The following is a 14,024-nucleotide window of genomic DNA, read 5'->3' on the forward strand; positions in this document are numbered from 1 at the left end:
GTGGACTGTGATGCTCTGTTGTCTCCGAGGCATTGTGACGTTTTTGTGTTTATATTTAATTGGTGATTGTATGTTGGAGTGATTTGCCTATGATTTTCATTTTCTTTGTTTTGTTTGTATGTTATTTATGCAGGCAGGGTACTGTGCTGTGCTCCTCTATTCACTAGTTGACAGCACTTATACACTCACCACCTGTGTCCTTTCCTGTTGTTAGCCTCTCTATGTCCCTGCCGACTTAGCAAACAGAGCCTATGCTTAGGTCCCTGGAGTCCCAATGAGAATGCTATCACTTTAAAATTTGGAAGGGTTGCAACTTGTAAACATTCAAAATAGCTGCATCCTCGGTCACTTTAAATATCCAAAAGGGCTACCAGGTGTAAACAATCAAAATGGCTGTGCCCTCTGGACAGCGGAAAGTCAACAGCTCAGGTTGTCTCCCTTCCTAGTCATAGGCCACCAGGGCAGTCTCCCTGCAGTCCTCAATTCTCAAGTCCTAACACCACTTGGAAATATTCAGGCTGTTGGTCCCGTCAGAGTAGTTGACAGTCCGCAGCTCCCACAGTCTGTACTCGCTGTTTTCGTTCAGGTCCTTTAACTGTTGTTATTGTTATGTGTTGGCGTCTAATCAACTTCTGTATAGTTCCTTTCAAAGCTCAGGGGTCTAAGATTATCTTCTGTATTCCTGTCAATTGGTTTTTCTTTTCTTTGTTGAAGAGGGTCTGTGTCGCTTGCTGCCTATTCCTCCATCTTACCGGAAGTCTAAACCAGGGTATTTTTAATAGCCTCATATGCATGTGAAAGCTGGACAATGAATAAGGAAGACCACAGAAGAATGGATGCATTTTAATTATGATGTTGGTGAAGAATACTGAATATAGCAGGGACCGCCACAAGAATGAACAAATCTGGAAGAAGTACAGCCAGAATAGGATGTTCCTTGGAACTGATGATGGTGAGACTTTTCTCACGTACTTTGGACATGTTATTAGGAGAGACTTGTCCCTGGAAAAGGACATCGTGCTTGGCAGAGGGTCAGAGAAAAAGACGACCTTCAACCAAGATGGACTGATATGGTGGCTGCAACAACAGGTCTAAACAAAACAACAATTTTGAGGATGGCGCTGGATCGCGCAGTGTTTAGTTCTCTTGTACAGAGTGTCGCAATGATTCCCAACCTATTCTATGGCACTTAACAATCTAAATGCGAGCAGATGGTCACGGAGGAGCAGATCGCTACATCTGTTCTCCCCAACAGCTGGTGGGTTCCAACCGCAGACTTTTAGGATGGAACTTTCGGTTAGCAGCCGAGATCGTAACTTTTGTGCCACCATATCTCCTTATAACACACAGAGTCACTCTCAAAAATTGTCCTCTAAATTCCCGGGTAAGCCTGCTCCCTTGACCTTATCGCTCCTCGCTAAGGCGTTTGAAGGGGTATTTCAACTTGGGGATCTGCATCTTCCGGTCCTGCCTCTCCAACTCAGGAATGAAGTTTTGTTTGGTTATCCCAAGGCTTTGATGCCGCCCCCACGCTCTGAATGTTGTGGCTAACCAGCAATCCCACTTCCGCCATCTCTACCCCACTTCCTTCTTTCATTCGTCATCCTACCCGGTGGATCCGCCCCCTCTATGCAGGGCGTCGCTCTCGGTGAGCGTCAGGAAGCGCGACGCTTGACGGCTGTCGTGCTTCACGTGTCAGGCGGCATGGAGGCAGAAGACTCTGAGAAGGAAGCGGCGGAGCAAGAACCGCTGGAAAGGGAAGACCAAAAGCCGCCAGAGGAAGAGCAGGAGGAGGTGGAAGAAGAGCAGAAGGAATGCAGCGGCAAAAAACGAGTAGTGCCGGGAATTGTGTACCTGGGTCATATCCCACCGCGCTTCCGGCCCTTAAATGTACGCAACCTTCTCAGCGCCTACGGAGAGGTCGGGCGCGTTTTTTTCCAGCCCGAAGGTAAGTGCGGAGGCCCAGATCGGAAAGGGAGGAGGAGGGTGGTCGCTGCCGAGTAGGCACGCATGCGCGCCCTGTCTCTTCGACTGAGTCCTGGCTGGTAAATCTGTAGTACGCGTGACTCTTGGGACTGGAGGTATCGCGGTATTACTAGCTGTGGTTTAGTTGTCAGGTTGTTAGTACAAGGGTTGGAATCCAACCTCCACCCACTCCGCTTTCCGTGCCTGAGTTTACCGGTTTGTTAAATGAGTAAATCCCGAGTAAAAATCTCAGTGGCTTTTTCACAAAACTGAACAGGCCAACAGTACATAATCAACCATTTCTCGCCCTCATTTCCATGAATTGGGGTTGGGGGTGTATGCGGTTTTTAAATAGTGTTCAAGGTAAGTCTCATTAAGGAGGTGACATTTGAGCAAAGGATTGAGTTACACATGAAGAAAGGATGCACCTTTCAGATCATTCCTCCCTGGCTAAAACAAGGAAGTGGGACCCTAGCTGAAGGTTTTGGAAAACTGCGAGGCTAGTGGGAGTTGCGGATGCCGCAGTGACTTCCTTGACCAAGGTCCCGTTTTTGGCGTGCAGATGGGTTCGTGCGGCGTAAGAAAAAGAAGGCCGCGGCCACTGGAGAGAAGAAACGGTCCAAGTACAGCAAGGACTATACCGAGGGCTGGGTGGAATTCCGGGACAAGCGTGTGGCCAAGCGCGTGGCGGCCAGTCTGCATAACACTCCCATGGGCGCCCGTAGGCGCAGCCCCTTCCGCTATGACCTATGGAACCTCAAGGTGAGAAGTCAAGTTTGCTGTTGCACCCCTCATCTTCCTACTTCTCAGCCCCTGTCTCATGACCTCTTGTCGACCCCATCTGTTTCCAGTGCCCTCTCCTGTTCCAGCCACCCTGATTTCGTGTTTCTCTACCCACAGTACCTCCACCGTTTCACCTGGTCACACCTTAGTGAACACCTGGCCTTTGAGCGCCAGGTGCGCCGGCAGCGCCTGAGGGCCGAGGTCGCCCAGGCCAAGCGTGAGACCGACTTCTATCTTCGAAGTGTGGAACGGGGAAACCGTTTCCTCTCTGCTGATGGGGACCCTACCCGCCCTAGTAGCTCCTGGACCTTTGCCCAGCGCCCCACGGAGCAGGAGCTGAGGGCCCGGAAGGCAGCACGGCCAGCGGGTCGTGAACGAGCACGTCTGGCTGCTGTCCAGGACCAAGCCCGTTCCAATCGAGGGCTCCTTGCCAGGATCTTTGGAGCTCCACAGCCTTCAGAACCCCGAGTGGCCAGGGACTCCTGAGGGGACACCTAGCCTTGCCCTGCTTCCTCCCTACTCTATACTAGAGTGCTCATAACTACTTGGGCAGGCATTTATTGTGTTTCTCAGACCAGGGGTCTCTGGTGAGAGCCTGAACATGAAAGTTTGTGTGATTCTCCCTGTCCTTCCACTCTCTGTACATGCCTGATATGGAACCTGATTCATACTAGCATAATTATGATGCTTCAGGTGCTAGTTTGTCTTATTTGATTTCTGGCTGCCTACCTTCCTGGCCAGTTGGGCCTCCTGAAAATTCCATTTCCTAGACCCAGAGAAGGGCCTTTACTTCCAACTAGAGTTATAATACCTACCTCAGGCAATAATATCCTAATTACCAACCACAGGTGAGGGCAGTAGCACCATCCTTTTTATTTAGAAAAAGTAAATGGGCAGAAGTTACTGGTGTGGGCAGCCTTCCAAATATAGAAAAAGAAAACACACAGACACACACACACAAGCTTAGTATGCTTTTTAGTTTCCAGGGGAGGGTTGGGCAAGTTCCAACTTCCATCTCATTGTGGCCTACTCACTCATCTTCCCTCCATCTCCCAATCTCAGAGGCTGCTCCCCTTTTCAAGTTCTAATGTTACTTGATACTGATTCTGACTCATTGTGGCCCAAAGAATCTTTGTTTTAGTAGGAGTGATTCTTTTACAGTTCTGACCAGTGGGGCAATGGGTTATGTATCTGATTTTGGCCAGCATATAGTTACTTTCCACCGAGGACCTCTGTAAGTGATCCTTGAAGTAACATATCCCAAATAGTTTCACAATTGACCATACTGCATTGAATTGAGTTAGAAATACCATATTGAGGATTTTGACCATTATCCCAAGGACAATGAAAAGGCATTAAAAGTTATTTGCAGTAGTTACCTAATTTGATTCATGTTTTAGGAAAGTTACTTGGGACACTATGGGGGATGGATAGTGGGATGGGATTTGAGAAGGGTAGTCAGGAAGATGTGGGGTAGAGGGAGAAAGTCCAGATGAGAGAGAGTTGAGGGTGGGCTTCATGTGCTGTTCTTAACAGCTGAAAACGAGACATTCGGGGTTTCTAAATAACTGTCAGCCCCTCTGTCGCCCAGTCAGTGATGCTGATCTGCCCAAGCATCTCCTACGCTCCCAAATAGGGTTGTCAGAAAGCAACGGCCTTGTTCAGGAAGGCAGGGGCAGACTCCAATGGGGATCTTCGAATGGACCATTCACTTTGAATAAGTTAAATAAATAAAGTGATTATGTAAATACACTTTTTTTTTTTTTTAACTTTTATTGTGATAACATACACAGTAAGACATTCGCCAACATAATTACAGTTTTTTAAACTATTTTTCTTTGCTGAGGCAGTAGATACCATCCTGTTTTCAGGACATTCCTTTGGCTATTCTTTTTCTCCATCAGTTGTCAGTTTGTCGAATGGTGGTGGCTTGTGCGTTTCTGTGAGGCTGGAAGCTATGCCACTGTTATTTCAAATCCCAGCAGTGTCATCTATGGTGGACAGGTTTCAGTGGAGCTTCCAGACTAAGGCTGGGAAGAGGGACAAGGCCATCCACTTCTGAAAAAATTGGCCACTGAAAACCATATGAATAGCAGTGAAAACTGTTGGATATTATTGGAAAATTTTATGAATAGCAGTGAAACATTAGAGAGTAGAGGGTCAAAGGGAAAAGGGAAGACCCTCATGAGATGGATTGACACAGTGGCTGCAACAATGGGTTAAAGGATTGTGAGGATGTTCTGTTGTGCAAAGGGTTGCTGTGAGTTGGAGCTAACTTGATATCTAACAACAACAATCTTATTTCTAACTTCTACATCATTACTTTTTGTCTTCCAGACCTTTCATATCCGCATGAAAACATGCTATTATTTTCACTATCTTAATCTCCTAACTCCCCAAACCTTTGCCAGCTTCTGTCCCATTCACTCCCATATTCAGCATCACACTTTGAAAGAATTATCACTTGCAGCTTCTAGTTTCTGTCTTTGCATTTATATTAAACCTGCCTAAATCAGGCTTCTCTCACTTTTACACTCAGTGGGAATGGCTTTTGTCAAAGTCCCTAATGATGTCCAACTTGTTAAATCAGCAGTCAGTTCTCAGGCTTCTACATGACCCATGAAAGCATTTGGGACACTGATTCTTGGTTCATTACATTCATTTAGCTTCCAGGGCACTGCACTCTTGGTTTTCCTCTTCTGCACTGGTAGCTGCTTTGCAGTACTGGTTCCTTTTCTGCTCCAAGACCTCTTAACATTGGTTATTCCAGGGTTTAGTCTGTGGACCTAGTCTGATGGATTTAAATACCAACTATGTGGAGATTACTCACAGCATTTCATCTCCAGTTCAGACTCTCAGGTAAACTCCAGACTCTACACTTATCTTTTCCAAGTAAAGGTTGCTTGTTACCCGAATCTCATTTCCAAAGGACTATTTTCTCTCTCCACTCATACCTCCCTCACCTGTCATTCCCATCTCAGTGGTTGTGCATTCCTTCATTCTGGATGCTCAGGCCAAAAGCTACTTATTTAATTAATCAATCAGTTATGTAATTCATTTACTAAGCCACTATGTGAAAAATGTGTGACAATGGCTATGAACACATGGCCCTTGGTGCTGAGTGTTAAGGGTTACCAGAATAAGATATTTAAGAAATAAATATACAGAGGTATTACAGGCATCATGGTAGATGTGTGCAAGAGGTGAGTGGGAATCATGTAAAGGCCTGGTAAATTACCTGGGAATGTCAGCAGTGCCCTCAATGAGGAGCTAATCTGTGATAACAGTCTTCAGAGCTGCATCAGTCTTTACCATGTTTTCCAGGTCATTCCTGAAAAGTGAACTGAGAAAACAACTGAGCAGTGTCTGAAAACCTGATGTGCTCCTAGAATTGTGTTGGGTTTGAACCACTGGAAAGGTGGTCAAGGCCCACGAGAGAGATTGGGCACAAAAGATCCACTTATACGTGTTGAGGCTTACATAATGGAGGCTCAGTACCCAAGAGGCTGTAAAGAATCAGTGAAAGCCACTAGGAGGAACTGATAACAGGTGTCACAATAAGATATCTATATACAGTCCCACATAGATTAAAACTCTGATAACTCTGATAAACTTGCAGGAAGTGGTAAAGTGTTGTAATAAATACATCAAACCAAACCAAAGCTACTGTCGTTGAATCAATTCCAACTCAGTGATTCCCGTTGGGTTTCGGAGGTAGCTCCATTTTCCGCAGAGGGGCTGGTGGGTTTGAACCACCAACCTTTTGGTTAACAGTCAAATGCCTTAGTCACTGCTCCACCATAGGGATAGATAGATAGATATAGATAGATACAGATACGGATATGGTGTTACTTGTTTCTTAGTTTTCTTTTTTTCCCCTCAGTCACCAATGTAATTATCCATGTGTTCTTTGGGTGAAGTGAGTTCATTCACTCCTTTGTCCTGACTCTAAAATAGTCATATTATGATGTTAATTTGATAACCACACTTTATTTGAGAGAATAAAAATGACCAAACAGTTCTTAAAAGCTTGTAAGTGGCCATCTAAGGTACAACAATTGGTCTCTCCTTGTCTGGAGCAAAGAAGAATGAAGAAAACCAAAAATGCATGGAAACAATTAGTCCAAGGGACTAGTGGACCATGGGAACTTCAGCCTACATGACCCTGAGACCAGAAGAACTGGATGGTACTAGGCCACTACTACTGGGAAAGGGATCAGTTTAGATCCTGGATAGAGTGGGAGAAAAATGTGGAACAAAACTCAAAATCATAAAAAAGACCAGACATAACTGGTCTGATAGAAACTGGTGAAACCCCCAAGACAATGGCTTCTAGTCATTCTTTGGGCCTGGAATTGAACTCACTCTTGTGGTTTCCAGCCAAATAATGGGGGTATTAAGGTGAACATTCACATCAGGTAGGTCTGCTCCTTAGAACAGTCAACCATAGGAAATCAGAAGGGCAGTATTTCCACAGGGACATAGCTCAGAGGGCAAGAATACATAGGAAAGGACACGGGAGAAAGATAGCTATGGGGAAGCAGGAAGAGAGCTGAGACATTATAGGGCTTCAATCAGTGCAATGTCATGAAACAAAATATGTTTATGAACTGTTGTATCCATACAACAATTTGCTCTGTAAACTTTCACCCAAATCACAAAGTAAATAATGACCATACAGTAAACAGTTATGATCTCTTTGGTGAACATTTCCCACAACCTACATTGCCTCTCATACCCAGAACACAAACACCTGTGTAATGGTGCACCCTCATCTTAGGAACTTGATATTCTGGTTCATTTCTTGTGAGTTTGCTTCATGTGGCTTTCTTCTTCAGGTCATGTTGTCTCCGAAAGAGCCAGAAAGTCCCTGTCAGAATTTGACAAGCTGGCATATTCATTATTCACCAAAATTCTCCTGAGGGCCATTGCTACTTTTGCTAGATAAAGAGAATATCAAGAAGAAAAAGATACTTTTCTCCTGAAGTTGCTAACAGTTTAGAAAGTAAAACACATAGTAGGGCTTAATAAGAATTTCTTGAACAAATGAGTGAGTGAAATTGTAATCCCAGGCTGAGTGACATTACAAAACCAAAACCCAAACTCGCTGGCCGTTGAGTCAGAGCCAACTCATAGTGATCCTTCCATGAGTTGCCAAGAGTAGATTGCCCAATCTTCCTCCCAAGGAGTAGCTGGTAGGTTTGAACCACCAGCCTTCTGGTTAGTAGGCAGATGCCTTAGGCACTACACCACCAGAGCTTCTGGGTATTGATATACTCAAGGCACAGCATCTCAGGCTCTTCTTCAGATAGTTTTGTTAAAAGAGCTCACGCTAGCAGCCAGGTAAGCTGGGGAAATCACAAGCGGCATCCAGCAAAATATAAAAGAAATAACACAATCTGAACAAGCTTGGTTCATTTCAGAAATGCAATGTTGGTTCAATGCTTGAAAAGCAACAAATATATATAATTATATTAATAGAACAAAGGGGAAATCATGTAATAATCTCACTGTTGTTGTTGTGTGCCATCGAGTCAGACCCTACTCATAGCGACCCCTCCTTGGGTTTCCAAGGCAGTGTCACTACAGAAGTAGATTGCCCCATCTTCCTTCCGAGGGGTGGCTGGTGGGTTTGAACCTCCAGCCTTCTGGTTAGCAGTCAAGTGCCTTAGGCACTGTGTTACCAGAGTTCTCATCCAATTCATTGTGATCCCACTACGTCTGTGGAAGTAGATTGCCCAATCTTCCTTCCAAGGAGTGACTGGCAGGTTTGAACCACTAACCTTCTGGTTAGTAGTCAAATGCCTTAGGCACTACGCCTCCAGAGCTCCCAATTAAACCTAACGAAAGTGGAAATCCAAAGTGTGACCCAAGAAGCTGACTCGGGCAGAGGAGATACCAGCTCACTGTAGAGGGAGAGCTCTGTGGGGCCTTGGCGAGTGACCCTTCTTGCTCTTTCTACTCTACTGAATGGACCAGCACAGTTAAAGAAAATAAGAGACTATAGAGACAATGTCCCTGGAAGCAACAATCGATAAATCAAATGACATATTGCACTGAGCAAATCTGTGCAAAAAACCTCTTTAAAGTGTTCAAAAGCAAATATGTCACTTTGAGGACTAAGGTGCACCTGACCTGAGCCATGGTATGTATAATCACTCCATATGCATGTGAAAGCTGGACAATGAGTAAGGAACACCAAAGAAGAATTCAAAGATGCCTTTGAATTACCATGTTGGTGAAGAATACTGAAAACACCATGGAATGAACAAATCTGTCTTGGAAGTACAGCCAGAGTGCTCCTTAGAAGCAAGCATGGTGGGACTTTGTCTCACATACTTTGAACATGTTATCAGGAGGGATCAGTCCCTGGAGAAAGGACATCATGCTTGGTAAAGTAGAGGGTCAGCAAAAAAGAAAGGACCCTCAGCAAGGTGGATTGACGCAGTGGCTGCAAAAATGGGCTCAAGCACAGCAGTGGTAGTGAGGATGGCTCAGGACCAGGCAGAGTTTCGTTCTGTTGTACGAAGGGTTGTTATGAGTGGAAGCTGACTTGATTGCTCTTAACAACAATGACAGCAATCCATCTGCATTAGAAATACAAGGACCTATGCCAGACTATCAAGGAGCTCTGGTAGCATAGTGCCTAAGGCATTTGACTGCTAACCAGAAGGCTGGTGGTTCAAACCCAAAGGCCACTCCTCGGAAGGAAGATGGGGCAATCTACTTCCATAGTAATACTGCCTCAGAAACCCAAGGAGGGGTCGACTGTGAGTCGGATGTGACTCGATGGCACATAACAACAACAACAATACAACATACCAGACTATCAGAGAAGTATTTACCACAAGGGTGACTGATAATTCTATCTATATGGTCAATTAATCAGGAAGTAGATTGGAATGTTGGTTGAATATATAGTGATGATAGCTAAACTACAAAGTTTCTTTTCTGATTTGTGAGACTTGCATTTCACACCCATAATGCTACATGAAGTGACAAAGAGTACTAGCAGTGTGCTGGCTATCTCCTGAATTCCCAGAGTGCGGTATATCCAAGAATAATTTAAAGAAATAAAGTTCTTGTCTTGCCTCTGAAGAGTGATTAAATAAGAATCCAAAAAAGGACTATTATTTTTATTAGTTAATATTGTTTCAGCAATTTTGAGGAATAAATTTCCTCTGGCATGATTGCAAAATGTATCTTTATTTATTTATTTTCTTAGAGTTAGTTTTCAGATCACGCTGTTCCCATTTTTGGAATGATTTCCAGCTACTGAGATAGCCAGGACATTGGAAAGAAAATGAAATATTTATTAGCATTTATCATGTTCTAGGAACTCAATTAGGTGGTGAGATGAGTGATTATATAATATATCCCTTCATTCTAGTGATGAGGAAAGAGGAGCGCAAAAGAGTAAGCTATGAAGCAGTGTCATATAACTGAACACAAACCAAAAAAAAAAAAAACCCCAAAAAACAGCAATTCCCAACCATCAAGTTGTTTCCCACTCATAGCAACCCCCACTGGGTTTCCGAGGCTATAAATTTTTGTGGAAGTAAATCACCCTGTCTTCCTTCTGTGGACCAGCTAGTAGGTTTGAACCACTGATCTTCTGGGTAGCAGTCAAGTGCCTTGTCCACTACACCACTAGAGCTCCTTATAACTGAACACAGTGCTCTTTAAAACTCTACCGTATAACCGCATTCATTAACTGAGATCCAGAGCATGTATGTTTTGTATTGGGGGTTGTTGGAAGGGAAAATATTAACTTGAGGTGTGTGGAATTCAGAGAATGGAGGTTCACTCAACTTTTATTCTAGATATTCTGTTGGTCTCAGATAAACTGTTAATTCCTGGATTTTGGATTTGCTCAAAACTGTGCTTTAATGCTAATATGCTAATAATGACTACCTTTGGGCTCTTAAAATTACTACTTCTTAGTAAATAGGACATACAATGACAACAACAACAACAATAAATAGGACTATTTATTAATTAAGTTGACCAATATTTTGAGTACCTAGAACTGTTCTAGGTGCTAAAGATTTAGTAGTTGAGAAAAATGCATGTCTGTTTTGATAATTAAATGAGATACTACACCAGAAAGTACTGCTTGGAGTGAGAAAAATAATCTGTGCATGAAGAGATGATTTTCCCTTGAATCGTCTTATGATAATCAGCAGGTGGGATCATGGACTTTTTCACAATGTCCATCTTCCCATCACAGGTACTCATACATCACTAGCAGGGAGAGTCCAGAGTTAAAGCCATTTTCTTCTTTTTGAAAACTAAGGACCTTCCACAGATGCATGAAAAATTTTCAGGTATCCCCATCCCAAATACTAAATGCATAGATCCTCACTCACTAATCTACATACAACTGCAAAATGTGATCTCTTAGCTCTCCTCACAACCATATCTTGTTTCCTTCCATGAGAGGAGGTTGTCAGATGTTCCTCTGACCACGAATCGGTCATCCCATGCCTCCTCCATTTTCTCCCCAAGGCCTTGCATCAGACCTTCTTAGTAGATATATGTACTGGAGACAAGTGATGCTACTTCACTCTCTATCCCCATTGGTTGAAGAAAAGGTCTATGAAGGGATGAAGATTTCTAGTAATGCTTTACTTTCTTAAAATGGCTCAGTGGAAAAGCTGGAATGCCTTTCCAAAATGGAATTAAGTTGAACAGAGACTGAGGAGAAAGATTTTGGGTCTGAGGAATGAATATGTGGGTGCTATCTCTGAAAAGAGATAAGAGACATTTCTTCTAAAAAGACAAATGATCCATCATTCTTTGGTTTTCAAATGACATTTTCTAGTGCAATTATGGAAATAATGAAAGTGCTCTGTAAATCCAAACTTTCCATTCTAATTGTCACTCTAGTTACCAAAAAACAGTTTCCTGGTTGATTTCCCTTTCTATCTACAACTACACAATTTTTCTTGCCTTTGTTGATATGGTTTTACCCACATATCTCCTCCCATTTCTTAAGAAGGATTTTTCACTCACATCAGACAGGACTTCTCGCTAATCACCGCTTCCTGCCCTCATCCTCTGACCATTGTTGTCTCTGTATGTGATTTCATTATTGTTTCTTTGCCCCTTCTGTTTGTCCTAATTGACCTAAACATACTCTCTTTCTCCTTTTTGTAAATCTTATGTTTTCACACACACTGAGAACTCCAATCTTTATTTTTTAATATACTCATAGATTGGCATGACATTTTAGAATTTTTCCACTATTGAATACTAACGGTCCTGCCAATTTGTGTTTCCATTGTACTTTATACAGAAACCTGTTACAGCTTTTTTTGCACTATATTATAGTAATTTTATGTAAGTTCTGGACTCCTAGGACACAAGGTCTGGAGATCCCATTAATTTGTGTAATGCCAGCATCTTGAAGAAGACCTGGCCCAATAGAAGTACTGATACATTGTAATCAATTTATATACCCCAAAAAGAGTAAATACTTTTTCTTTTTGAAATTTGGATGTGTTTCTCATATTCCCACTATCACCTCCAAAAATGGTGTGAAATATTATTTGCTGAGTTGTTATGATGATTGAAGGAGATAATTGAAAAATGCCTAAGCAAGGACTGTAACTGTTGGTTTCATTTTCCAACATTGTCCCTGCACTTTCTAGTGATAACCAGCAGGTGGGGAGATGACCCTCAGTCTCTCTCTCTCACTTCTTCATTCATATAAGAGGTGAATTTTCTGCCAGCAAGAGATAATAGCATCACAGCAATTTCCTTTCCATTTAATCTGGCCAGAGGCTTTCCAATGACAGCTGAAAGTGAAGAAGTACCCTTATTCTAGCATTCAACAACCATCCAAACCATTCTTCAAAACTGAGAAGCAGAGAGTTCTTGACAATTCACATAGCCATATCCTGTTTCTTTCCACAAACTCCAGGTGTTTGACTGTCCCTTCACCACTGTCTTCATTATGTAGTGCTATTATAATAAAAGTACTGTAAGCGATGGCTTTAACAAACAACATTTTATTCTGTCACAGTTTAGGAGGCTAGAAGTCTGAATTCAGAGAGTAGGCTCTAGGGGAAGGCTTTCTCTCTCAGATGGCTCTAGAGGAAGATTCTTGTCTCATTTCAAGATCTCTGAACCCTGCATTCCTTGGAAATCTCCATATGTATTGACATCAATCTTTCCATGGGTCTAGGAAGTTCACAGCACAGGAACCCTGCACCCATCTTTCGAGCCACTATGTGAATTTATCTCATTGAGGGTCTTCCCCTTCTTCACTGACCTGCTACTTTACCAAGCATGATATCCTTCTCCAGGGACTAGTCCCTCTTGATAACATCTCCAAAGTAAGTGAGACAAATTCTTGGTTTCTCTCTTCTAAGGAGCATTCTGGCTGTATTTCTTCAAGACAGAGTTGTTCGTTCTTCTGGTAGTCCATGGTATTTTCAGTATTCTTTACCAACACCACCATTCCAATGCATCAATTCTTCCTCAGTCTTCCTTATTCACTGTCTATCTTTCACAAGCATGTCAGGCTATTGAAAATACTATGGCTTGGATGAGGCCCACCTTAGTTTTCAAAGTGATATCTTTGCTCTTTGACACTATTAAGAGGTCTTTTGCAGCACATTTTCCCAGTGCAACATGTCATCTGGTTTCTTGACTGCTGCTTCCAAGCGTTTTGATTATGGATCCAAGTAAAATGAAATCCCTGACAACTTCAATCTTTTCTCCATTTATAGTGATGTTGCTTACTGGTCCAGTGGTGAGGATTTTTGTTTTCTTTATGTTGACATACTGAAGCCTGTAGTCTTTGATCTTTATCAGTAAGTGCTTCAAGTCATCTTCACTTTCAGCAAGCAAGGTTGTGTCATCTACATATCACAGATTGTCTATGAATCTTCCTCCAATCCTGATGCCACATTCTTTTTCATGTAGTCTAGCTTCTTGGATTGCTTACTCACATACAGATTGAATGAGTATGGTGACAGAATACAACCCTGACAAACACTGTTCCTGATTTTAAACCACGCAGTATCCTCTTACTCTGTTTGAACGAGTATCTCTTGGTCTACGTACAGGTTCCTTATGTGCACAATTAAGTATTCTGGAATCCCCATTATTCACATTGCTATCCATGATTTATTATGATCCACACAATCAAATGCCTTTGCATAGTCAATAAAACACAACAATAATATCCTCTTCTGAATCCAGCTTGAATATCCGGCCATTCTCTGTCAATATACTGCTGCAACCATTTTTGAATTATCTTCAGCAAA

The 14,024-nt window shown here is 42.7% G+C and overlaps 1 protein-coding gene across 1 annotated transcript; it reads left to right on the plus strand.

The window, feature by feature from the left end:
- Window positions 1-1,704: 1,704 nt before the first annotated feature.
- ABT1 (activator of basal transcription 1) lies at window positions 1,705-3,234 on the plus strand. The gene is made up of 3 exons (XM_007949887.1): window positions 1,705-1,948; window positions 2,528-2,727; window positions 2,866-3,234. Exons 1-3 carry the CDS (start codon window positions 1,705-1,707, stop codon window positions 3,232-3,234), a joined length of 813 nt encoding a protein of 270 aa, XP_007948078.1.
- The last annotated feature ends 10,790 nt before the right edge of the window (window positions 3,235-14,024 follow it).

The sequence above is a fragment of the Orycteropus afer genome, unplaced genomic scaffold (assembly GCF_000298275.1).
Source record: "Orycteropus afer afer isolate SDZICR_OR568_19922 unplaced genomic scaffold, OryAfe1.0 scaffold00255, whole genome shotgun sequence".
In the NCBI taxonomy this organism is placed as follows: Eukaryota; Metazoa; Chordata; class Mammalia; order Tubulidentata; family Orycteropodidae; genus Orycteropus; species Orycteropus afer.